Source organism: Gorilla gorilla, chromosome 2 (genome assembly GCF_029281585.2).
Source record: "Gorilla gorilla gorilla isolate KB3781 chromosome 2, NHGRI_mGorGor1-v2.1_pri, whole genome shotgun sequence".
Lineage (NCBI taxonomy): Eukaryota > Metazoa > Chordata > Mammalia > Primates > Hominidae > Gorilla > Gorilla gorilla.
In genome coordinates, this window is record NC_086017.1 from 66,973,805 (window position 1) to 67,001,437 (window position 27,633).

The following is a 27,633-nucleotide window of genomic DNA, read 5'->3' on the forward strand; positions in this document are numbered from 1 at the left end:
AGATGGACAATGCAGTCTGCTTTTTGGCGAATAACTCATGGCTTGTTAATACTGAACCTCAGAGTTGGGGCGCAGGGTGAGCCCACATACACTCTTTGGAGCACAAAGACACCTTCCAGGATCACTGCTCCAGCAGTAACCCGAGAGGCATGTTTACACAGGGAGGTGCTGAAGAATTTCCCTGGGAGCGTGGAGCAGGCTGAAGGTGCTGCTGTACCATTCTTGCCCACCTTGGCGGGTGGGGTGGACCCCATAGCCCCTCCTTCTCCAATTTCAGACTTTGAATACACTATTCAGGACCCTGAAACAATGGCATGTCTTCAGGAGCACATTCCCCAGTGTGACTTACAGTTCTTTTGAAGCTACTGTTGAGCTGCTTCGGATCCTTTAGAATCAGTTGTTGGCACTGTCTTCCCTCCGACTTTAGCTCCTCCAGTATTACCCGAAATCCTTTCAGGAATTCGATGCCTAAGCAAAGCAGAATGCTTTTATTAATAGTGAACCTAATTACTTCTGAACACACTCTTCTTCCTCCAAGATTACCATCTTCTCTACCTACACACCAGAGTTAAAGGAATTCTAACTGTGGCCAGGGTATCTGAGTCTATAGAATGGAAAAAACACATCCCTGCATTCCTCTGGTAAAGACCAGGTGATTTTCTCCATCCCACCATTACTAATTAATCCCTAATCCAGCCAGCTATTTCATAAATACCTATTGCCTCTCTGGCATTAGGGTTCAAATATTTAGACTCCAGTTACAATTGGTCATAAAAAGTCTGAAGTGGAATATATAATTTCTAGGTCATTACACAGAATACATTCGGCTGATGATAATTCCCAGTGTTGACTAGAGAATCCCCCAAAACCATGTTTCCACTTTAAGTTTTAGCTCTACATTTTTTGGCACATCTCACTGAGCAACATACAAAATTCCCAACAAATTGTGTCTGCACCCAAGGGGTTCTGAGGCTTGAGATTAAATAGCTTAGGGGAATGCCTGTGTGATTTACAAAGCGGTTCTTGCTCTAATCATGCCTGAAAGGCAGACACCCAAGGGTTGCCCAGTGTGTGCTCTTCATACAGCCTCCGAGGCCCCGAGACACCCACAGCGCCGCTGAAAGGCACCAGCCCAGCCTCCTGCCACCTGAGCTCCCCCCACTGCACGTCCGACTAGATGCTTTCAAAAGGATTAAGCTCTGACGGTCACAAGTGCCAGCACCGGGTCTGTGTATCCCACGGAGACTGAAGTGGTCCAACTGCAGCTGGAGAGCCCCAAAGCCTGCCGCAATGGCGAGATATCGATTTCACATTCCTTCTGAACATTTTCAACCCTTCCCCTCCCAGGACAAAAGTAATTACACAGGATGCAATTAAGCAGGTGGGAAATTTATTGATGATAAAGGCCAGGAAAATCTTTTTCTCTTTCAAATAGGTTCTCCAATCCTATAATTATTTGATGAAGAATACATATTTCTTGGTGAGTAGGGCAGAGGAGCAACAATTAGAGCTTCACATTTTAGGGTTTCAGAGTATTACTGTGCACAGGTATCTACTCTGCCATGCTGTATTTCAATTACAAAGCTTCCTGTGGGGGTGAAAGCCAGCTGAGCAACCACCAGAGATTCAGACAAGGTGATGACAAAGTCATTAGACCAACAACTATTTTAGATCTCACAGGACTTGCCTTTTGAGATCCAAAAAAACTTTTAAAACAAATCCTTAGTATTAATACTAAGATTTAATTTACGCAACATTCCCAGAATGACTATTTAACAAAAGCCAAGTGATTAATACCATTAACAGCCATACATCTCACAATCACATAAAAATTCATCGTTGGGGCCAGGCGCGGTGACTCACGCCTGTAATCCCAGCACTTTGGAAGGCCGAGGCGGGCGAATCACAAGGTCAGGAGATTGAGACCACGGTGAAACCCTGTCTCTGCTAAAAATACAAAAAAAAAATCAGCTGGGCACAGTGGTGGGCGCCTGTAGTCCCAGCTACTCGGAAGGCTGAGTCAGGAGAATGGCGTGAACCTGGGAGGCGGAGCTTGCAGTGAGCCGAGATCGTGCCACTGCACTCCAGCCTGGGCGACAGAGCGAGACTCTGTCTCAAAAAAAAAAAAAAAAAGAAAGAAAGAAAAAAAATTCATCAGTTGGGGTGGCAAGCGGTGGTTCTTGTTCTCATTTTTAAAAGATTAGCCTAAAAACCGCTACGCCAAGGTTCTGAGGCCGAGGGAAGAGGCAGCAAACGTAATTCCTTTATCACTGTGACACATTACAGTACTATTAACACCTTGTAGTTATGTAATGATTAGTAATTTTATAGAGCAGCTTCCCAGGAAAGAACTTATTTGCTCTCTCTCCCATCATTTAAACTCATCAAATCCTCCCAACAACCACAGAAGGAAGGTGTTATTATCCCCATTTTACAGATGAGGAAACTGAGGTTTATAGTAGCTAACTGGCTTGCCCAGGGTCACACAGGAATAAAATGACAGAGGTGAGATTCGAACCCAGGAAATATCTGGCTCTCAGCCAGCGCTCTTAACTCACATGCTTTTCTACCTTCCAAGAAGTGTCCTTGATAGAACCTAACAGAAACTCTCCAGCCACCCCCACCCATAAATCAGCATCCAGGAAAAGCACAGACTTCTGCCCCCACTGGTCCATGTTCAGTTTTCCTGCCACCAGCTCACATCTCTTACTTTCATTCTAACAAGGGGGCCTGCAATTCGTCAGGCCAACTCCTTAACCATTTAAGCCTTACATGGAATGACCACTTCCTTTTTATCTACAGAAAATGTTTTTAATCTTTAAATGTTAAGATAATATTATTTTTGGAAACCCCAGTAGGTTAAAACCCAGAAGTACTGATGTGGAGAAGTGGTTCGGCCCATGGGTCTGCTTCATCCTCCCTCTCCTGCAATCTGGTTCTTCTGAGATTTATCCTGTTCCGATTAAGAAATTCAGACTTTACTTCTCCCTTGGCCAGGTTTTCACAAACTTGTAACATCAGGTGGCAGTGTCAAAGCGGCAGTCCTGAGAACCAGGTTCTGATCATGGTAATAGCAGCCACTATTCTTTGAGAGTTCTCTCTGAAAATGTACCATGTGTGTCTCTAACCATGAGGCAGTTCTCATCTCCCCTCTACAGACTGGGAAGCTGGGGTTCAGTGAGGTTCAATGCCTCATGTGAAAGATCAATTCTGGGGGTTCAAACCCAGGCCCACCTGAACAAATGGTCCCCTTCCTACGTCTCACACTTGGCTAACCCATTCTTTCCTGTGTATCTTCAATTCATTCAAGAGGACAAGCAGATTTAGCCCCAACCCAAATCTAGCCATATAATACAGGTTTGCTTTTTTCTTTTAGTTTTTTCTTTTGTTTTTTATTTATTTATTTATTTTTGAGATAGAGTTTCACTCTTGTTGTCCAGGCTGGAGCGCAATGGTGCGATCTCGGCTCACCGCAACCTCTGCCTTGTGGGTTCAAGTGATTCTCCTGCCTCAGCCCCCTAAGTAGCTGGGATTACAGGCATGCGACACCACACCCAGCTGATTTTGTATTTTTAGTGGAGATGGGGTTTCACCATGTTGGTCAGGCTGGTCTCAAACTCCTGACCTCGGTGATCCACCTGCCTCGGCCTCCCTAAGTGCTGGAATTACAGGCATGAACCACCACGCCCAGCCTGTTTTGTTTTATAAAGAGACAGGGTCTCACTCTATAGCTCAGGCTTGAGTGCAGTGGCACGATAATCATAGCTAACTGTAGCATCAAACGCTGGGCTCAACTGATCCTCCTGCCTCGGCCTTCCAAGTAGCTAAGACTACAGACTTGTGCCACCATGCCTGGATAATTTTTTAATCTTTTTGTAGAAATGGAGGTCTCACTTTGTTGCCCAGGCTAGTCTCGAACTCCTGGCCTCAAATGATCCTCCCATCTCGGCCTCCCAAAGTGCTGAGATTACAGGTGTAAGCCACCATGCTTGGCCTCCTTTTTTTTGTTCTTTTCCATTTGGATTTTTTGGCTTACACAGTTTAAATAAAAATTAAAGCTGGGCGCAGTGGCTCACGCCTGTAATCCCAGCACTTTTGGAGGCCGAGGCGGGCGGATCACGAGGTCAGGAGTTTGAGACCAGCCTGGCCAACATGGTGAAACCCCATCTCTACTAAAAATACAAAAATTAGCTTGGTGTGGTGGCGGGCACTTATAATCCCAGCTACTCGGGCAGCTGAGGCAGGAGAATCGCTTGAAACTGGAATGTGGAAGTTGCAGTGAGCCGAGATCGTACCATTGCACTCCAGCCTGGGTGAAAGAGCGAAACTACGTCTCAAAAAAAAAAAAAAAAATTCAATTTGTTGCCAACATTTAAAAATTAATTGATTTCATTGTCTTTCATGAACACTGGGATTTTCCTGAAAAATCACAACATGTGCCAATGCTGGGCTGGCATGTCTCTGTGTCCGCAGAGACTGCTAATGCTGGATGGCCATTATGCCCTTGGATGGGCCATGGGCTTTCTTGGCACTGCTGCCCTCCCACCGCTGACTAGGGCTGAGACAGAGGCCAAGACATCAGTGCCATTTATTACTCACACAATATTACTTTTCAAGCCCATGTGAATAACAATAACAGTAGAAGAAACAAAAGACCATAGAGCACAGCCTCAAGCCATGTGTACGCCCAGCAAATATATGCAACAAAGTGTATCTGTGCCCAATCCAACATAAGCCTCACTCACATCAAGACCTGCCTGGTTCCTGGAGACCATCATGTGGGACCTTTGCACTGGGCCCTATCCACCCAGGTTATCACCATGCACTCGATTTTTGACCACTCACCGAGGGCCCCTGGGGACCAAAGAATGGTGACTGCCACTTGGTCATGGCAAGCATACTGGCTGATGGTGATATTCTGGGCGTCAGCAATCACGTGCTTCCCCACTGGATTCAAGTAGGTGGTACAATCTAGAGAGTAGGGAGAATGAGAACAGTTAAATTTAAAATTTCATTTTTATTTTCAGGTTCATCTTATCAAAATAAACAGGGCATGTCTGAAGGTGGCCAAATCCATTCTGTTAAAGATGTGTGCCTCAAAAGCCCAAAATAAGACATGAGATGTTGACTACTGCTTGGAAAACTGTAAGATGCTACAGAGGAATGATCTGTAGCACCACCACCACCACCCACTCATCCCATGTTAAATTCCAGGGCAGTGTTGGGAGGATCTTATACAGTGTGGAGTTTGTGTGTGTACCTGGCATTAACTTTTTTTAGACCTAAATCAGTAATTATTTACATCAATTCAACCAATTTTCAGCATTAAAGAGTGATATGAAACAAAACAATCGCTAAATAACTTGGGCATTGTTTGTTTTTAGAAAAAACCTAGAGGGCCAGGTGATTGGGGGAAAGGAACTAACACTCAGATGTGAATTCATAGGGGAGAGATTCTCAGCAAGATTCTTAACCCAGTTAGCACAGGCTACTAACTCAGTGACAAGTGATAAAGATGTTAACTAGCATTGGTCAAAGGTAAAATTTTTGTTCTTAGACACTATGTGTCATCAAAGACACCAGCAACCCCCAGTAAATCCAAGGCACCCCACATTGCTCAAAAAACAGAAGCCACACCAATCTTTGATTTTGCCTGAGGAGTTTACTCACTGCCACCTGTCAATGTAGCCATAGCAGCTGCACCACCTGGTCTTGCTAAATACACCTTCAAAATCTGCAAGTTTCCTAAAAAGCTGCCAAAACCTTCCGGCCAGAATCAGGCTGTGACTTCAGAGAATGGCCATGAGCTGTCTGGCCACTCTTGCAGGGAGAACCATTCACCATCCCCAGCAGACACCACTCGTAATTCTTATGCTGCTTCATCCCCATTTCCTTCTCAATGATCAGACTTGAACACCCTCTCTTTTAGTATCTGCTGCAAAAGATCATCAGTTCCATCAAACATCCAAACCTGTCCATTACCCCTCTGAAGCCAGGGTGTTTTTATTTGGGATAAAGCATTCCAGGGGACTTTGTAAGAAGCTCTGTGAGTCTCCCTTTTTCTCCCTGTAGAGTCTCCCTGCACATTTCCCATTTTTATGACTAAAAATGTTCATTGCAGACATTGAAAAACCACGAAAGACTATAAGAAAAATATAAAAGGCATTCATAACCTCTTACCACACAGAGGTGCAATGAACATTCTAATGAATACCCTTCCAAGCCTTGTTTTAACATGCACATAATATTCCTCTTTTTAAATGTATTAAAGCATAACATACACACACTAAAACACACCCCCCATACTTGTAAAACTCCATCCTTCATGCTGCCTGTATTCTCCTTTATTGCCTGACTACATTAGGCACACTCCCTTCCTCCACTCAACTCCGTCAGCTTCAAAAGCAGTCATATTTACATTTCTTTTTTTCTTTTCTTTTCTTTTTTTTTTGAGACAGAGTTTCGCTCTTGTTGCCCAGGCTGGAGTGCAATGGCGCAATCTCGGCTCATGGCAACCTCTGCCTCCTGAGTTCAAGCGATTCTCCTGCCTCAGCCTCCCGAGTAGCTGGGATTACAGGCACGCGCCACCACACCTGGCTAATTTTTGTATTTTTAGTAGAGACGAGGTTTCTCCATGTTGGTCAGGCTGGTCTCGAACTCCCGACCTCAGGTGATCCACCCACCTTGGCCTCCCAAGGTGCTGAGATTAGAGGCGTGAGCCACCATGCCTGGCCCATATTTACATTTCAATATTACTTCTTTCAAAGGATGTTAATAAAACCAAATTCTACTTCTAGTGAAAATTCACTCTCAAAGCAATCAACATATGTTCTCTGGGTAAAGAAGAGATTTTAGAATAGGAAAAAATTTATAACATCTGGTTTAACATCCTCACTATACAAATGAGGAAACTGCAGCTATGAGAGATCAGCTCTTACCACTTCTATCACAGCACAGAGCTTATTGCTACCAACATGAGTTCTGAATCAGAGGTATTCAGCCTGCAAAAATCCTGGCTGAGACCAGCTTCCCAAAATATTAAAAAAAAAAAAAAGCAAGATCCTGTCATACTTGTAAAGTTCAAATATTTTGATTTATTGTGGTCCATAATGAAAGAGAATCAAACAGCTCTGAAAAGATGCATGAACAAGAGCAAATAATGGTTGTTGTTGTAATTGTTTTCTTTGTTCATTCCTAATGCCAAAATTAATACTGTTTGGGTTTCTGTAAATATAGTTACGCAATATAAAGTTTAAGAATTTTTTTTTTTTTTTTTTGAGACAGAGTCTCGCTCTGTCACCCAGGCTGGAGTGCAGTGGCATAATCTCAGCTCACTGCAACCTCCGCCTCCTGGGTTCAAGCAATTCTCCTGTCTCAGCCTCCTGAGTAGCTGGGACTACAGGCACATGCCACCATGCCCAGCTAATTTTTGTATTTTTAGTAGAGACAGAGTTTCACCTTATTGGTTAGGTTGGTCTCGAACTCCTGACCTCAGGTGATCCACCTGCTTTGGCCTCCCAAAGTGCTGGGATTACAGGCATGAGCCACTGTGCCCAGCCAATATAAAGTCTAAGAATTAAGAAAATTTAATATAACCTACTTGGGCATACCACCTCAGAATGTAAAGGAAAAAACATGGAATTCAAGGCCAAAGGAGGCAGAGAGACTTATAAAATTTAATTTTGACTTAATGGCAAGACATTTTCTTCCTGTATAACATTAAATGACAAAGGAATAGAAAAATACGATTTTTAGTAATTTTGTTGAAAACCCAGTAATTGTTTCTTAGTTATTTCAAACAAGTTATTTCAGTTGACTAGTAACCAGTCAACTGAGCAGTAACAGGAACTTCCTTGTGGAAGACAGAAATATCTTTTTCAATGGAAAATAATGGAATAAGTTTTTCTACACAGCCTGGATCCAATTACTAGCAAGTCCAAAGTTTTGGATTCTGGTTACAAAAAATTTATGTCCAAATGACATTTTCCCAAAATGCAACTGAACTTCAAACATCTCAGGAGTCAATACAAGCTGTGAATTAAATTTTAATTAAATGTTGAAGAATTAAAAAGAAAGTAATGACTAAGAGACAGGCATAGGTATGTGGGCCAAATATTTGGTATTATTAAAAAAACAGCAAGATACTTTAAAGTTTTACATGGAGAGATCCTCCTTCACAAACCCCATATTAAATTAGAGATACAAATGTTTGTTTGCAGCTGACGGGAAAATTCTGAACTCTTGAATGTAATACAAGATCTGCTAGGACCAAGAGCACATATTAGAAATTCACTTTGTAACTCAAAGAAAGATCCCTTCCACGTCTTTACTTAGCTGAACCAAGTATCATGGATGTGCAAATCTTTCATTAGCATCTACCCAGCATTTACCCAGAACATATATACACCACCAATGTGAGCTGCCTGAGTTGCATGTGTAAGTCCTCACTGGTTAGCCTAAAATAGCCATGCCAGCAACTGTGGGTGTGAATCTGACACACATATTTGTATCTTAAAATTGTTAGATTGTAACCGCAACTTTTACAATCCTGCTTTAGCAGTGATTATTCCAGAGGCCTCAATGCAACCTAAGCTCTTTATTTACATTGATTCATAACCCTGTCCAAGAGATTAATCAGATGCCAGAAGTCACTAAATATGAGTCAAGTTCCTTCTTGTCATTTTTACTTAAATTATGGCTGATAAAGCTAAAATGATCACAATTCTATACAACTACCTTCTTATGAATGAAAGGAGCTGCTTAGAAAAAGCACCCCCCACATGCCCTTAGAAAACAGTTCAGTCAGAAAGAGTCACCCTTTTTTGAGAGAAAGGGCAAAAAAGTGGTACTTGCATTCCAACTCCAGTTGGACTGGCTTCTATATTAATAGATATCAATTTAATGAATGTACATTGCAGTCAGCTCCCAAGTTGAGCAGTTATAAGCATTACCTCATTTAAACCTCAAAATGATGCTAGAAGAAGGAAACTAAGTTTTATTTTAAAAGAGAAAACTGAAGCCTGGAGAAGTCAAATCACTAGCCACAGCTCACAGAACTGATAGGTGGGGCCAGGCGCAGTGGCTCACACCTGTAATCCCAGCACTTTGGGAGGCAGAGGCGGGCAGATAACTTGAGGCCAGGAGTTCAAGACCAGCCTGGCTAACATGGCAAAACCCAGTCTCTACTAAAAATACAAAAACTAACTGGGTGTGTGGCCGGGCGCGGTGGCTCACTCCTGTAATCCCAGCACTTTGGGAGGCCGAGGCAGGAGGATAACAAGGTCAGGAGATCAAGACCATCCTGGCTAACACAGTGAAACCCCATCTCTACTAAAAATACAAAAAATTAGCCTGGCGTGGTGGCAGGCGCCTGTAGTCCCAGCTACTCGGGAGGCTGAGGCAGGAGAATGGCATGGACCCAGGAGGCGGAGCTTGCAGTGAGCCAAGATCGCGCCACTGCACTCCAGCCTGGCCGACAGAGTGAGACTCTGTCTCAAAAAAAAAAAAAAAAAAAAAAACTAGGTGTGGTGGCATGCACCTGTAATCCCAGCTGCTCAGGAGGCTGAGGCATGAGAATCGCTTGAACCCAGGAGGTGGAGGTTGCAGTGAGCAGAGATCACGCCACTACACTCCAGCCTGGGTGACAGAGTGAGACTCTATCTCAAAAAAAGAAAAAGAAAAGAAAAGAAAAAAGAACTGATAGATGGGGTACTGCGGTTGGTGCCCAGGCCTGGTCAGCGATGGCCAACCAACTGCAGACTGCAGATCCCTGGCCCATCTGGAACCCAGATTCACACAGATTCACCTTGTGTGAATTTCACACAGATTCACTCTGTGTGAAACTTTAAAAATAACTGCCATTATTAAAAAATGTTTACACAAAAAGCACAAATTTCTCACTATTCTTGGAAATCAATTTGCTACCTTCAGTGGGAATTCCTCATGGCTACCATATTTGGAATTAAGGAGTCAAGGCTCCCCTCAGACTAGACATGAGCTATCCAGTTTGCCATACTGTCCACCATTCCCTAGCACCCTGCACTGGGGCAACTTTGTTTATGTGTTCCTTGCTGGGCCATACTGGCAGCTATGTCCTTAACAACACATGCAGATAAACCCCAAGGAACACAGGGAAAGTCTCCTTACACAACTTTTCTGAACACTATGGAAGACACTTGACCTGGTCAAGCTCCCAAATACTTGAGTGGCCTAACTGAGACTGAGCTGCTTTAGCTGTTGACAAACCTGAACAGGTTCAGAAAATTCGTCAACCCCAAGACTGCAGAGTCCTTGATTAAGCATGGCTATGTAATCTCTAGATGACTCAAAGGGCTCCATTCTTCAGCAATAAAGGCGGTTACTTACTGTCATATTTGAAGGTGATGTTGTACAGCCCACTGTTTCTGCTGGCCGGCCCCACTCCCTGTGGAAAAACAAGAGAACATGATGCAGAGTGAAGCCAATTTGCTCTTCCAACACAAAGCCCCATGGAGTCCAAATGCAGGCAGCACTGCTGAGACCCAGGGTCATGCCAGCCCCCGGACATCATCCACCACTCTTTCTGCCCGCTTCATGGCCCCCCACAGCTGTCAAACTCCCGCCAGCCCAGGAGATTCCTAACTGCCAGGCCATAGGGATCATGAGCACTCACTTCCCCTAAAACAATAAGGGCAGGCTGTTCTATGTTTAGGGGTTAAATAATAATTCATTAACAGTAAAATTGGGAGAGAGACCAAGAGCTGCCAGCTGGAGCCCTTCCAGTTAGATCCACTTTGAGCACTGATTGGTTATAAAATTCATCTACTCCAGACGCCCTCATCCGCAAGCTCTATTAAGCCACGACAGATAGGCAATTCCTCAACTCTAAGGAAACTGGTTTCTCATTTCAAGACTGGGAATGAGTGTGGGAATAAGCTGTTACTTTTAATGAGAAAATTCTTCACTGCATCCATACCTATGCTTGGAATACATAGTGTGGGTCATAAAAGAAAAAGAAAAAAGACTTTAAAAGGCCTAACTCTTACTCTTGGTGATGTGGCCGTCAGCCATCTGCACTCAATACCAGGGCTAACAACTGTGCCAGACTTCCCACTTTAATCATAGCATCCACAGAGTGAGCCCCGGCATCCTCCCGTTGACCCCGCCTTTTCCACCACTTATGCATCATGAGAAAGAGCAGCTACAGATCTACCAACTCCAATTTAACTGTTTCTGTAATACTCTGCAAATGTGCCGTTCAGCATTAATCACAGAATTCTCCAAAATATGTTAATTCTGAAATGCTAAATGATGGGAAAATATTCCAGCCACACAGCTAAAGTTTCCACTCAACAAGAAGGATGTTGGAGGGAACCATATGCGGGCAGCCTGGCATTTAATGGGTAATTGTTACACCAAAACAAAATGTGGAGAACACTTCTGATGGAGCCCAGGGTTTTCAGCCACAACCACATGACATCCATATGCCACAGGCATATTCACGCTGCTTATCCTGAAGCCAGGCACACCCACTGAAAGTGTATCCCTGAACTCAGATATACATGGGCCTTGGGAAAGCACAATTGGGCAGAGAGGGGCACATGGACACACCCCCCACCCCCCACTCTAAGGTGAGGAATAAGTAACAGAAAACCTAAATCCACATGGCACACCAGCCCACAATCTACTGAAGCTCCCCTTCTTCATAGTTCACCTTCCTTCTCCAGCTTTCCTCCTTCTAGCCTCTCTTCCCCACATATACAAGATTCCAGAATTCCTCACCTGAACTAAAACACTTTGGAAAGTGTTGTGAACTTATTAAAATCCTAAGAGTGTCTACAACTGCTTAGGGACAAGACCACAGTTTGTGCAACTAAAGGCTGCTCAACCTGCAGATGGCAGACACCAGAGTAACACAACCAGGTAGGAGACCAGGAACGAGACAATCCAATCCCCCAAGACCAGAGCCCAAGATGCCCAAATCACACTGTTCTGTGCTCTTATAAGCCCCTAAGACATAAACTCACTCCCCATCTATTAGGAGCCAGACATTATGCTAGCTATGCTGGCAAACAAAACAGCCACTGTCCCTGCCCTCATGAAATGAATTAACATGGGGTTCATTATTTCAAAGAAGATTAACTGGGTAGGTAGATTATATCCTAGGCATGCAGATAAATTTCAAATCACACCCTGGCCCTCCAAGAATGCCCAGTTTAGATGGCAAAACAAGGTATATATAGCAAGGGTGAAAGAGCCTGGCATAAGTAAGTACAGTGTATGAAATGCCACAAGACAGCCCTTGAGTAAGGATGAATGAAGGATGGGTAAGATAACAGATTCCAGAAGCTTAACAAGGAGAAGGATAACTGGGCTAGAATGAAGAGGAAAGCAGAGTAACATCATGGGAGGAAAAGAAAACTATAATCTAGAAGCCAAGGTTAGTACCTCAATCCTCCCATCCTCCACCGAATGCCCGATGGCAAACCACTCTACTCTAGGGGTCCCCAACCCCCGGGCCCTGGACTGGTCCTGGTCCATGGCCTGTTAGGAGCCAGGCCGCGCAGCAGGAGGTGGGCAGTGGGAGAGCATTACCACCTGAGCTCCGACTCCTGTCAGATCAGCAGTGGCACTGGATTCTCATAGGAGCACAAACCCTATTGTGAACTGTGCATACGAGGGATCTAGGCTCTGTGCTCCTATGAGAATCTAACTAATGCCTGATGATCTGAGGTGGAACAGTCTGATCCCGAAACCATCCCCTACTGACCCCCCAGTGCATGGAAAAATTGTCTTCCACGAAACTAGTCCCTGGTGCTAAAAAGGTTGGGGACCGCTGCTCTACACCACTGGGTCTGGGTCTCCTCAACTGTCTTTTTTTTTTTTTTTTTTTAAAGAATTTACATGGCTTTCCTCTAGGAGGTGGTTTTGAGGAAGATCAAATGAAGCCGGGTACAGGAGGGACTTCTCAAAAAGGAAACACATTCCATCTAACACTATGCTCCCTAGTGCATAGGGACCCTGGCGACCAATCACCTTACTTGTCAGATGTAGCTTTTTTTTTTTGTTCCAGTTCCCTTATATTTGTTTGTTTGTTTCCTCTTATTCCTATTGCAACATGTTATTTGCAGGTATTTATTGGGCAATGGCCAATGCATTGTGGAAAGGAGCCCAAGACAGTGAGGTGTGCTATGCCATGCGTTCAAGAACCTAAATCCCTCCAAATAAAGTCTCTGTGATGTGTGTGGAACTGTTCAGAGGGGGGTCCAGTGAGGCAGGCCTGGAAGGAAGGTGAAGCTTACCTGTGGCATCCATTCACTCTCTGCTGAGCATTCCACCTTGGCCTAAGACTCACAAGGCTGGGCACTCAGCTATGAAGCAGACCCAGGTCTTGACCTCAAGGGGCTCTGGCCACGTGCATATCTGCCCTCACTCCCCTGCTTTGAGCCCTTCACTGGCTCCCTGTCCCTCCAGGTCATTCCTGATGTGACACCTGCCTACCTTCCCAGTCACTCCCTCTTGCACCTTCTAAACCCTTTGGGCACTGCAGTTCTGCTCGGAAAATGTCCTTGGGCATGCCTGCATTCTCAGAATCCCCTCCTCTTCTCTTCCTATCACCCAGGTCCCCTCCCCTGGTGGGCTGCTTGCCGCATCACACTGTGTTCCTGACACATCGGTCTGCCTGCTACTCACTTGAGGGGAACATGGTAATTCATTCCCACAATTTGAGTACCATGGCACTTTTAGGGATGTAGATGCAATATGGTAGTTCCAATTCCACAGAAAATCAGAGATCATAAGACCCCGTGGCCATCCACGCCTGGTCATGGAGCTCAGAAGCAGGAGAAAACATCCCAGGTATTAGTTCTTACATGCATTTTAAAGACCTTTTGGCTGCGCGTGGTGGCTCACACCTGTAATCTCAGCACTTTGGGAGGCCGAGGCAGGTGGATCACCTGAAGTCAGGAGTTCGAGACCAGCCTGACCAACATGGTGAAACCCCATCTCTACTAAAAATACAAAAAATTAACTGGGTATAGTGGCGGGCGCCTGTAATCCCAGCTACTTGGGAGGCTGAGGTGGGAGAATCGCTTGAACCCGGGAGGCGGAGGTTGCAGTGAGCCAAGATCGCACCATTGTACTCCATCCTGGGTGACAAGAACAAAACTCCATCTCAAACAAACAAACAAACAAAAACCTTTCGTTCCTGGAATTCCTCAAGTGCACAGCTTCTCAGCACATGCATCACAGATGCTCTATAAGGCTGTCCTTAGCTCAACGCCCAAATAATACTTCAGCTGCTCTAGAGCCCTCAGAAACCACCTTAGCAATGGTATCCCAGGCTAGCCCATGGTGCACTTCTATTTTCCTTACACCTCAGGATAGATAGAATGATAGCCCCTTAAACGTGTCCACATTCTAGTCCCCAGAACCTGTGACTATGCTATTTTACAGAGCAAAAGGGACTATGGAGATGTAATTAAGTTCAAGTATCCTGAGATGGGGAGAGTATTCTGGGTTATCCAAGTGGGCCCAATAACCACAAGGGTCTTTACAAGAGGAAGACAGAAGGGTCAGAATCAGAGAAAGACATGTGACAATGGAATGAGGAGAGGGAGAAAGAGAGATCGATTTTAAGTACTGGTTTTGAGGATGGAGGAAGGAGGAGCTAAGGAGCCACAGAAAGCAGGCGGCCTCTGGAGACTGAAAAAGGCAAGGAATGGATCCTCCCCTACAGCCTCCAGAAGGAGCCAGCGCAGCCAACACTTTGATTTTGGCCACATTAAGATCCATTTTAGAATTCTGACCTCCAGAACTATAATAAGACAATAAAGTATGTCATTTTAAGCCACTAAGGTTTTGGTAATTTATTATAGAAGCAACTGAAAGCTAATATACACTCATATAATTTCAGCTGCAATATGGATAAAATAGACCTCTATGTCACACACACATGGCATGTGCTGTCATTCCTCCACCCTGCCCCCCAACACCCAGAGCTGATCCGTGTCCTTGTGTTCTCCCCAACCCAAGCTTCAGGCAGGCATAGAACATGGACCCATCAGAGCTGCCGCTTGAGATTCTACTGTCCTAGATGTAGGCTTCTGTGGGCTGACCTAGGGCTGACCCCCAGAAGTAGAGAAGTGGTTAAGACAGTGGGTTTTGGAGTTATGCAGATGTGTGTCTAAACCACCAGCTTTCTAGCTGTGTGACTCTGGGTAAATTTCTGAACCTCCCTGAGCTATAAAGTATATGAATAGGCTGGGTGCAGTGGCTCACACCTGTAACCCCAGCACTTTGGGAGGCCAAGGCGGCCGGATCACCTGAGGTCAGGAGTTTGAGAGTAGCCTGGCCAACATGGTAAAACCCAGTCTCTACTAAAAATACAAAAATTAGCCAGGCGTGGTGGTGGGTGCCTGTAATCCCAGCTACTTGGAAGGCTGAGGCAGGAGAATTGCTTGAATCTGGGAGGTGGAGGTTGCAGTGAGCCAAGATCGTGCCATTTCACTCCAGCCTAGGCAAAAAGAGTGAGGCTCCATCTCAAAAGAAAAAAAAAAGTGTTTGAATAAAACTTTGTGGAAAGCACTGTGTGAGATGACATATATCAAGTGCTCAGCATAGCATCTGACACACAATAAACTCAGAAATGTTTATGTCATCCTTCCCAAGAAGGTTACTGCCTCAATAAGCAGGTGAGAGTTGTACTGCAGGACAAGTTACAAAGAGATAATGAGGAAGACTGGAGAAAGGTCACAGGTGGTGCATTTCCTAGGTGTGATCTGTCTTCTGCATCCAGAACCTTGGAGGATTGTGGAAGATAAGACAGACAGACAGGTCAGGGCAAGGTATTGGTAGTCACTGATCACCAGACTAAAATGCATTCAACAGACGGTCACGGAGGCCCAGTAACTCCAGTTTTGTTAAGGGCATAGGTTGGATTGGAAAAGGAGAGGCTGAAGACAGAGCCCAGGAGGACAGCCCTCAAAACCCCTGCCTACAGTCCTGGGCCTGACACATAGTCCTTGATAAGTATAAGTTTTCTGCCTGAATAAATGAATGCATTATTAAGCCAAGTAATATACCACAAGAACCTAGCTTGGTGTTACATTGATTTACGGGCTTAGAATGAGGGCCCACACTAAGAGAAAACAGATAAGGCAACTTACAAGGCTGTTGACCAGCTTTGTAAACTGTTCTTCAAGAAACAATCCCAAGCTTTTAGCTACTATACCATTTTTGATATTTAATGAGCTGACGATTAAAAATACTTGTTTGTTGCCTGTTACTTGAAAACTATAAATGCCAATGCAGTGGCCTCAGGGTGCCACATTCTTAGTTAATTAAGCACCCCCATTTGCTGCACTAACGGGTAGCTTTTAATTTGTTCCAAAGGGAGCTAAGCAGCAAGCCCCGGCTGCCTGGAGCGCTGCTATGAAATTCCTTTGGTTGGTGCTCTATGGTCAGTAGGGACGGAAGCAGCAAATGGGAACATAATGGAGAAAACATCTTTAACTCAGGAAGGGAGGGGAGGATAACCCTTAAGTGCTCTAAATGAATAAAATTCAAAAGCTAAAAACCCACACCATGCTCCAGCCATATATGGCAAAGAAGCAAAGGCCTGGATACAGAGAGGCCGGCAGCGGAGCAGGATCCACAGGCAGCAGCCAGGGGCAGCCATGAAGGTGATCAGACAGCCAACTTCCTGAGGGGCCTTTGGGCATTCTAAGCCATTTGAAGACACTAACTTCCCAGAGCAACATTTCCAATTCACCTCCAGCATAGCTTAACTGCCATTTTGGAAAAATGCATTTCAAGAAGAACTGTGCTAAATATAGCACCCCTCTTCCAGTGGAAGGCAGGCCAAACTTTCAAATCAAGTAAGGAACTTTCAGAAAGCCAGTAATGTTTTAGTGAACAGAGTTAGAGTGAAAATTTAAATAAGAGCATTTGCACAAAGAATTGATAAGACTTTTTTTTTTGAGGCGGAGTCTTGCTTTGTTGCCTAGGCTGGAGTGCAGTGGTGCGATCTCGGCTCACTGCAACCACCGCCTCCCAGGTTCAAGTGATCCTACCCTCTCAGCCTCCCGAGTAGCTGGGATTACAGGTGCCCACCACCATGCCTGGCTAATTTTTGTATTTGTAGTAGACACAGGGTTTCGCCATGCTGGCCAGGCTGGTCTCAAACTCCTGACCTCAGGTGATCCACTCGCCTTGGCCTCCCAAAGTGCTGGTATTACAGGCATGAGCCACTGCACCCGGCCGGAAGATGGGTTTTTTAAAGGTACACCTAGTAACTACTTAAAACTAAGGCCAACTCATATATATATATATATATATTTTTTTTTTTTTTTTTTTTTTTTTTTTTTTTTGAGATAAGAGTCTTGCTTTGTCGCCCAGGCTGGAGTGCAATAGCGTGATCTTGGCTCACTGCAGTCTCCACCTCCTGGGTTCAAGAGATTTTTTTGCCTCAGCTTCCCAAGTAGCTGGGATTACAGGCGCCCACCACCACGTCTGGCTAATTTTTGTATTTTTAGTAGAGACGAGTGTTTCCCCATGTTAGTCAACCTGGTCTCGAACTCCTGATCTCAAGAGATCTGCCCGCCTTGGCCTCCCAAAGTGCTGGGATTACAGGCGTGAGCCACCAGGCCCGGCCATACTTTCTGTTTTTCTATAACATTTTCTCCATCTTGGGCTTCCACTGTGTAACAGCAGACAGTGCTGTGAGGCTTAAAATGTACAACGGGACTAACATCTTTGTCTCTGACCAATGGACATGAGAAGGGTGAGACGAAGCAGAATATGGGGCCATTTGACTCCATGCCAGTTCAGATGGTTTCCTAAACAAAGATAGACCCCACTTACTTCAGTTCAAACCTTTAACAACAACAACAAAAAGTCGGCAAAGGCAGAGAAGCCCCAGGTGATGTAAGCTGAAGAGAATGCTGGTGAACGCAAAACGCAGGGAAAATAAATCAAAAGCCAGCCTGGGCCTGGATCTATTCAAGATATTCTCTCCACATTCCCAGGAGCTGTTCTCTCTCTCTCTCTCTCTCTCTCAAATTGAGATGCAACCAACTTCAGAAATGAAGGATGCCAGCAGTGTGATTTGGAGGTGAGGTCTTGGATGCGTAGCAAGGAACACACAAGCTCTTGGGGAGTGCTGCTGGGTTCCCACCAGCAATTATCACATTGGCCCAAAAAGACCCGGAGATCTTAAGCTAATTAAAGAGATTTGCTCAGGGAGGTAGGAAATCACCACTCCAGAGCACCGCCTGTGCACCAGACCAAAGCCGTAATCGTGATTCATCTCTGACATGTTGCTAATCAGCACACACATGTTCCTAATTTCACGCTCTCCAAAGGAAAGCTGAAGGGACAATTGTTTCTGAGCTCTAACATGAGGCCGACCCATGCCAAGTTACCATGTGTCCTGCTTATCAAACTGAAAGCTCTAGTTTTCATCCAAATTTCTTTTCACTATCCCACCCCTCCACCCACTTTGCCCCCCCAAATCCATTCACTAAAGATAAAGATATGTTAGGACATTGGTGTGAGTTGTTTCTCCGACAGCAACCTCTCTAAATGATGGTGGCCTGAATGGAACTGCATATATTTTTTAATGTTCTTCCCCACGCCTGACTTTATGATTTTCTTATTGCTTTGCCACTGGAACCAGCCGTGCAGCTAAAACCCAGAGATATCAACACAGACACACACACACACGCAATGCACACAAGCAAACTTTCTCCCTGGGTTTAAAAACAAGGCAAAACAAAGTTGTGCAGTCTCTTTAGTTCTCACAAAGCAAAAACTCAAGTACTTTTTCCAATTAGTCTGTTAAGGATCTGGGCCGTGTGTTCTCCCATGGCTGATAATCACAAATAGACAGGATTGTTCCATTTTTCCAATTCCGAAAACGTTAGAGACACGCTATAAAGCATGCCTATGGACAGAGAGCCAGACCTTTCCCTCTGCTTCGCACACCACTCCCATCCACTCAAATGAGAACCGCATGTTAGAGAACTGGCATCTTTAAGGTAACAGTCAACCCATCTGTAGTTTAAAAAGCATACACAGACTCAGATTAACTGTGTCTGTGTATGCTTTTTCCATAAATACTGGGTACAAAGAGGAAGCAAACAACCAACCACCCAAATACCCACCCAGCAAATCGGCTACTGACTCACTCTCACTTAGCTGTGAAAGGAACAGTTACAAAGACTTCACTCCAGAAGCCGAAAAAGTCTTCCTATGAGGGCAAAATAGTGATTAGACAATAGAGGAAAACTTAAAGCTATAAACATGATTGTTATGCCTAAGCTGAGAGGAAATGTTCAGATCAAAACACAACTACTAATGAAAAGCCTTAGGACCACACAGAGAGGTGCACCGAATTGTGCCGACTTCAAATACCACCGTTTCCGAGGCACAGGGACTGAGTCTCCAAATACTATGTCACATCTGGAATTCTGCTTTTACAGCACAAATGCCTATAGAAATGGGGGATTGTGACGTTGCCATGGGGACCCAGCCTCCTCCACTCCAACAGGTCCCCGGCAAGCCCCACACACATTTCCTTCAAGGTGGATTTCGCATATTTGGAAATTATGGAAGGCCATCATTTTAGGTTTCAGTGTTAATGGAAACATTACAGGACATGCTAGAAAGCAAGGCAACCCCTTCTGTCAGCCGATTAAGTCTGTCCACATGGTGGTCTCGGATAGAAAAACCTTAAAATAACAGTGGGAAGCAGTAAGTCAGCATTAGGCCCTTTTTCAAAATTTGTGGCTTTCCCCCACTTTCTCTAGGAAGGAGACAGGCTTCAAGCATCCTTTTAAACGCCCCTGTTCTCTAGCTGCAAAAATCCAAGTGAGTCAACCTGTGCTCAAAACTGCCTGCCATTGGTAGCCCACCTCAGGCTCCAGGTAGCCTTGCCCTTGCTGAACTGAACCTCTAATCCCACCCTGCAGGGCTACTGGCCAAGGCAGGGTGTATTTGCTTTTAATTAGTGATGACCCTGTTTTTGTTAAGAGGAAAAGTTTACTAGAACCTTTGGAGAATCCTGTGAAAAATAATCCTTACCCAATTTCCCCCAGAAACTTTTCATACACAATTTTGGGAGGCTCCCAGAGCTCATGAAGGCCACCCAGGGGCCTCTGAGGGGTTCACAGGCCCCCAGGTCCAAAGCCATGTTTAGACACAAAAAATCCCAAGACCCCACTCAGAAATCAAAGGGTGCATCTTGGCTTTGCCAGTTCCCTGGGATGCAGACCCTCCAACTACCTCTCCAGGTGTGAATTCAGATAGCAATATATAAAATATCCACACATATACCATAACCACCCTTGGGTGACCCCAGCTGGTTCTCTCTGTCCTCCAGGAGTGAATATTCTCCCATTCATTCTGACTAGAATGTTCTAAGCTAAAGCCAGAGTGACCCTACTAATAAGTATCTGCCTCTCTCTGCAAGGTCTGGCCTTTCCCAGAGCTTTCTGGGGGAGAGGGAAGTAGTCAGCCCAGAGGTGAAGCCACAGTCACCAAGCTCTGATGGGCAGATGGGAGGAGAAACAGGAGTAAAGCCTCCTGTTTCACGGCCCTGCCCGGCCCAGGGGTGACACTCACGGTGTTACCACCTGATCAAACCATTTCCATCTAGTCTCTTAGATAGCAAGTCCTGAAACATCCCCCTGAGATGCAGTCAGGGTTTCTGAATGCCTTTGAGTGTGTGTGTTGTCAGTATGTGTGCCCAGCCACAAAGCCAACAACAACAACAAAAAAGCACCAGGAAGTCAGCAGTGCCGGCTCCAGGTGTTAACACTTAGCGCATCCTGCCCAGCCCCCTCCAGCTTGAGGCCAGCCGCCTGGGAGCCGGACACAGCAATTAGACCCTTCCCAGGCCAGGCGCCTTTGTCCCCTCACTAACATCATTAGTGTCTGACTTCCTGTGCACAACGGGGCCTCCCGGGGGGCAATCACCGGCTGACCAGGGCAAGGCATTAGACTTCCTTTGTCAAAGACCCTTAAATGTTAACAAGCATGTGAACAAGCTTCCCCTCCCCCACCCCCTCCTACCTCAGCTGTTCCTCCAGCCCACCACTCTCAACTGCCTTGGTTCTCCCCAAGCTGTGGGAATCCCAGTTACTCGGGAGAAATATCAAATCTCAATGTTGGGCGAGCAGCACTGCCTTTCTACAGAAAGAGCCTCCAAACCTGATTTCCTAGAACCTTTCAGTATAAGCATGCAACTCACACTCGCTGAGTGCCCACTGGTTACAAAATACCACCGTCCTGCCTTAAGAAGGGTGAAACAAAGAAAGGTGAAAGTATTCAGCCAACAGGAGTCCCAGGCTGTGCCACACCCAGCCCAATGCCCATCAACCACAGGTGCACTCTGTTCATGTGTTCATGGACTGAAGTACAAAGTTTGGCCTCAAGATGCAAGGACTTTGAAGGTTTGAGTGATATCCTGAGGCCTTCAGAAAAACACTGGTGAGTTCTGAAAACGGGGTGAGTGTGAGTTGCTATACAGCTGCAATCCTACCGTCATCCCTCTCTTGGCAATACTATCACCACCAAGGCCAAAATCACTTTGCTCTCATTTACCCCTCATTACTGAGACTCACAGCTTTTTATCTGGGGGAGAACTGTGGTGCATGTGTGCACACACATTGGCACATGGTATTTTCAGGAGGCTTCTGGACCCCTGAAGCCCCCAGACCTCTCACCTGCCTTATAGTCCAGCTCCACTCAATAGCTTGATAGCTTAAAGCCACGTCTGTTGAATAATAGAGAGTGGTTTTACTTTGGTGATTAAAAACAAAATTCAGGCCAGCCATGGTGGCTCACACCTGTAATCCCAGCATTTTGGGAGGCGGAGGCCAGCGGATTGCTCGACCTCAGGAGTTTAAGACCAGCCTGGGCAAAATGGTGAAACCCGTTCTACAAAAAATACAAAAATATTAGCCAGACATGGTGATACACACCTGTGGTCCCAGCTACTCGGGAGGCTGAGGCAGGGGGATCGCTTGAGCCAAGGAGGTTGTGACTGTAGTGAGCCGAGATCACACCACCACACTCCAGACTGGGTGACAGAGCAAGACACTGTAAAACAACGGCCGGGCGCAGCGGCTCACATTTGTAATCCCAGCATTTTGGGAGGCCGAAGCTGGGGGATCACAAGGTCAGGAGTTCGAGACCAGCCTGGCCAACATGGCTAATAACACACAAAAAAAAATTTAGCCAGGCGTGGTGGCACCCGCCTGTAATCCCAGCTACTCGGGAGGCTGAGGCAGGAGAATCGCTGGAACCCAGGAGGCAGAGGTTGCAGTGAGCCAAGATCGCACCACTGCACTCTAGCCTGGGCAACAGAGTAAGACTCCATCTCAGAAACAACAACAACAACAAAAACAAAAAATTCTAATGGGGGAGGGAAGTGGTTGATGTAAAATCTCCATTTTAAATAGAATTATTGGATTAATGCCATCCAACTGTAATCCTTTATAGGCAGTATTTGTTACAACTCAGTAACTGAACACTTTGTCCAAGATGCTGGGACTCATGAACTTTACAAAGGAGAAACATGAAAGGCAACCACTTACACTGTTGAGCACATAAACCCATCAAGACAGCAGTCACTTTTCGGATCACAGGTGACAACAGTTATGTCTGCAGCCAAGTCAGTTGCACTGAATCAAGATAAAAAGTGAACTAGGATGTGGCTAATTCTTATTCTTTTTTTTTTTCATCACTGAGTGTGGAGGAAAATACTCATAGTATCCACTAGATGAAGAAAACAGCTGATTTTCCCACTCCTGCTCAACTGCCTTTGCAGAGTATGGTATTTGCGGTCAACACACAAAACTGAGTTGGGTTTGGGATATATTTTATAATATCTGTGCATGAGCCACTATGAAGGATAATCTAAAATTCCAACTTTCCAAAATGAATAATCTATGTCTCTGACTCCTACTCCAGCCACAGCAAAACTCATTCAGCTTCAGAATTAAGATGTTGGTATAAAGCAAAGGACACCATCGCTTACATGATGCCAAGTCCCCCACAAGTTTATTTTGATGAATGTTACAAGTTTCAAAGCGTAAAAAATTTCACAGTCAGTTCTGACTTTTACCTTTTGCCAAACTAATTTTAAAATAGCAGGCAATTGGAAGGATATATTCAAACACTAATGATCCCTGTTACTTTACATCGTCCTACTATTTGGATGGAAGCCAGCAGTCTGTTCTTAAACTATAAGCAATAAATCTAGAAGACTCTCTTTCCTAATTTCCCAAAGATACCACATGGAATTTCCATTAAAGCACACACACACACACATGCAAACACACATACACACAATGACATACCAATTAAATCATTTTGTGACATTTAGGCCAGGAAATAATTATGTTTGCCAAGGAGTATTCAGCTTTGTTTTAATTTCCTTGAACCACTAAAATGTCATTCTGAGAAGGCAAAGAATGATGTAAAAATGAAGTATTGATGTCTTGGTCAATTTTAGATTTTGATAAATGTCTTTTTTGTGGGTGAAGAAGGCAGTGGGGTGTTCCCAGGAATTAAGGTCTCCCTGCACTCCCTCTCCAAGGATTTCTGGCAAGGAGTGGTATAGAGAGGTCAATTATAAAGCAAATCCATTGTGAGGCAGACGCAGCAGATGGAACAGCAGGTAGGAGCATATTTCCACCCCTGATGAAGTGGGCCTGGTGGTGTGTTCCTAGTCCTCTCCTATAGGGCTGAGGCAAGTAAATGGCACATACGACCTTGTCCCTTCACCTGTCAACAGAAAGAATTCAATGTATCTTGCCACTTCATTAAGGCTTCCCATGGAGAAATGTTTACAAAATCAAAGTAATATGGTGAAATTAAATTAGAAACCTGTAACATTTTGTCATGAAGTTAGCATGAAACAGAAGCTAACCAGAAAAGATTAAAAGCAGTGATTAATTCTTTTTTAAAGGAAAGTCCAAAGGTTCTGGCTAAACTGACTTTAAACTAAGAATCGGGGAGCTCATTGCTTTCACTGCTGCGGCCACAGCCATGAGTATGCTCAGGTTTCAGATGAGGCTCGCCTTTAGTGTCCTCTGCTGTGGCAAGAAGAAGGTCTGGTTGGACCCCAATAAGACCAATGAAATCGCCAATGCCAACTCCCATCAGCAGATCCAGAAGCTGATCAAAGATGGGCTGATCATCTACAAACCTGTGACTTTCCATTCCCGGGCTTGATGCCAGGAAAACACCTTGGCCCGCTGGAAGGGCAGGCACATGGGCATAAGTAAGTGAAAGGGTACAGCCAATGCCCAAATGCCAGGGAACGTAACTTGGATGAGGAGAATGCGGATTCTGTGCTGGCTGCTGAGAAGATACTGTGAATCTAAGAAGACTGATCACCACACATATCACAGCCTGTACCTGAAGGTGAAGGGGAATGTGTTCAAAAACAAGTGGATTCTCATGGAACACATCCTTAAGCTGAAGGCAGACAAGGCCCACAAGAAGCTGCAGGCTGACCAGGCTAAGGCCCGCAGGTCTAAGACCAAGGAAGCACGCAAGCACCATGAAGACTGCCTACAGGCCAAGGAGGAGGTCATCAAGACTTTGTCTAAGGAGGAAGAGACTGAGAAGTGAAAGCTCCCCCTTTGTCTGTACATACTGGCCTCAGTGATTACGTAGATCAACCACTAAAATAAAACAAGCCTTTACCTGCCATAAATAAATAAATAAGCTAAGAATGGGGGCTAGGTGTGGTGGCTCAATCCTGCAATCCCAGCACTTTGAGGCAGGGGGATTATTGAGCCCCAGAGTTTCAGACCAGCCTGGACAACACGGTGAAACCCCATCTCTACCAACAAAAACACAAAAATTGGCCAGGTATGGTGGCATGCACCTGTAGTCCCAGCTACTTGGGAGGTTGATATGGAAGGATGGCTTGAGCCCAGGAGATGGAAGTAGCAGTGAGCCATGATCACTCCACTACACTCCAGCCTGGGCAACAGAGCAAGACCTTGTCTCAAAACAAACAAAAACAAACAAACAAACAAAAAACACACACAAAAAAAACAAAGAATGGGGAGCTGGGTCAGTGTGAGGCCAAGCTGTCAGGTGAGCAGCACTGCTTCTAGGGACACAGATTCAGGCATTTCCTGGAGCACTGAGGAGGTGAAGCCCCAAAGGCACAGCAGGTTCAGAGCAAGGTGGGCAGGAGGCTGGGAGGAGGCAGAAGGCCAGGCCAGGATGTGCCACTTCCTGCCTGCCACTTCCCCAACTGCCTGCGAAGTGGTGGGATGCTCAGTGATTCTCAGAGATTCCCTAAGAGGGGGTTTTCAAGTTTCTAGAACTGTAGGCTTTTCTTTTGAAGACAGCTTTATTATTTTTGTAAAGATAACAAGTTCAAGGTAAAATAAAATTAAGTACAAAGAAGAATATGAAACTTCTCCCATTCCATCATTTTGAAGAAGACTCTTCCAGATGGTCTTTACTGCCTGCATCACATGGACTGTGACTTGACATAAATTAGATCCTAATATATATAACATTTGCTCTCATAAATCTCCACCAGCTATCAGTTAATGCAGTTCCTTCTGGGTGAAATATGTAAGATCTATGGAGGAAATAACAAAAAGAGCCTAATAAAGTGAGTTAGGACCACTGGGCAAAATTCTTTCTAAGGGTCTTATCAACTGTCATCAACCATCATTTTCTACAAAGGGAAAACACCATTAGTAGGAAGTAGTATAGCAGGCCCCGTCACCTGCTCCAGAGCCGGCTGTGTACATGGAAAAGGCAAGAGGACACATGTAGTGACAAGGCTACTTGCACAGTATACACACGTTGATACGTTGGTAGGTTGCCTATTGATGTGGGTATCCCAAACGCTGTTCTGCAGGGTAACCAAATTACTATAATTTATCCTGTATGTTTCTTTAAAATTACATAAATGTAGGAGATTTTATGATTAGATGACTGATCTCCAGTGAATAACAGAACTGTGTAAAATTAAAAGGGAAACTGGCAAATCCAGGAAGCAGATAACAATGTCTTCCTCTCTCCAGCACAACAATCACAATACAGCCGTGTGGAAACCTAAGACCTCCAACTCTTTCCAGAGAGTCAGGGTGGCTTGATTTTACAGACCAAGCTAAGGAGATAAAAACCACTCACTGGTAAAAAACGGTAAATTCCATTTTGTGATTAGAATCACAACACATATGTAGCCCAGGTGTGGAAGAAGAAAGAATGAGCTCTGCCTCAAAAACAGCCTGACCAGGGATGGTGGCTCCCACCTGTAATCCCAGCATTTTGGGAGGCCAAGGCAGCAGGAATGCTCGAGACCAGGAATTCAAGACCAGCCTGGACTCCATCTCATAGACCCTGTCTCTATGAAAAATAAGAATAATTAGCTGGGTGTGGTGGCATACGCCTGTAGTCCCAGCTGCTGAGGAGGATCTCTTGAGCCCAGGAGGTTGAGGATGCAATGATTGCACCACTGCACTCCAGCCTGGGCAACAGAGCAAAGCTCTGTCTACCCCTCCCCCGCCCCCACCCCCCACTCAAAAAAAAAAAAAAAAACTTAGCTGATCTAAAAGCAATATTTAACTATACCCTGAGATTCTCTCCTTCTCATTTATCCATGAAAAACCTCTGCAAATGCCCCAGGATTTATCAACCAGATGTCTCAAGAGCTTGAAATATGCTTTTGCACTTGGGAAAGCCATTTTGAGTGAGAATAAGGCTAAACTAGACCCCTGCCTCTAGGTGTTTACAATTAGTTTTGGAAAACAAAGCTAAAAGACACGAAACTACAGTAGATAAGGTTACACTGCCTAGAATGAATGGGCTAAGTTATGCCACTGAGCTCTATGTCATAAGATTTCAGACAAGGGGTAATTGAACAGAGGAAGGCTAGCCAGAGAAGTGTCTTCAGAGGAGGCATGTCAAGCTTTGGGGTTGCGGACGGGAAGGAAGTTTCTTTCAAGCAAACACAGACCCAGGAGCTTGTGCTACCAACTGTACCACCCAGTGCCCAACACATGGTAAGCATTCAGGAAATGGTTCCTATTTCTCAGGGATGACACAGAGTCTTCCTGGTCATCCAGAATAAACACTTCCCACATCCCTGGAAGTGACCAACACACCCTCATTGCTTCTCTGTTAGACACCCCCAACTGGCCTGAAAAGATGGGCACCATAGGGGCTGAAATAGCCAAGTGGGTTCAGCTTTGCATGTGGTACATCTTGGAGACAGGCAAGATCCAAATACAGTGGTCCTTACAGATGTGAGCACAAGCCTAGATTTGGCAGACAGAAGTACAGGGAAAAGGTCTCTGATACAGGCGAAGGTGGCAATGGGGTAGGTGGGGAGATGAGGAAGGAAGAAAGAGGCAATGAAACCACAGCTTCAAAGGATGAATCCAAAGGACCCAAGAATTGAACAGATGGGATGAGTCAAACCCCAGGGCCTGGAGAGCAGAAGTGACACTTATAAAACAGAAGACTGGAGCTGGGGTCTCAAAACACATATCCATTTCAAGATGGAAATTGATTCCCTGCCCCTAATACAGATGGAAGGTATTTAAGAAGGGGGAAGGTGAGTCCTGGTCACCAGCCACTTCCAATTTTCACTTCTCTTCCCTCCATGAC

The 27,633-nt window shown here is 45.1% G+C and overlaps 1 protein-coding gene and 1 pseudogene across 2 annotated transcripts in view; one reads left to right on the top strand and one right to left on the bottom strand.

The window, feature by feature from the left end:
- Positions 1-27,633, bottom strand: part of IL17RD (interleukin 17 receptor D) — a 75,094-nt gene that overhangs the window by 19,910 nt on the left and 27,551 nt on the right. Inside the window, exons 1-4 of one of the 2 annotated variants that reach the window (XM_055383177.2) lie at positions 19,167-19,222; positions 10,366-10,423; positions 4,846-4,971; positions 350-468 (exon numbers count right to left, since the gene is read on the bottom strand). Coding sequence is in view for 1 of the 2 variants with exons in the window: in XM_031009730.3 (XP_030865590.3) it covers positions 350-468; positions 4,846-4,971; positions 10,366-10,423 (303 nt within the window). In the remaining variant the exon portion in view is untranslated. Of the gene's footprint in view, positions 1-349; positions 469-4,845; positions 4,972-10,365; positions 10,424-19,166; positions 19,223-27,633 lie in introns of those variants that run through there. The other variant, XM_031009730.3, reaches the window with a different exon arrangement.
- On the top strand, positions 24,025-24,621 carry LOC109026400 (large ribosomal subunit protein eL19-like; annotated as a pseudogene).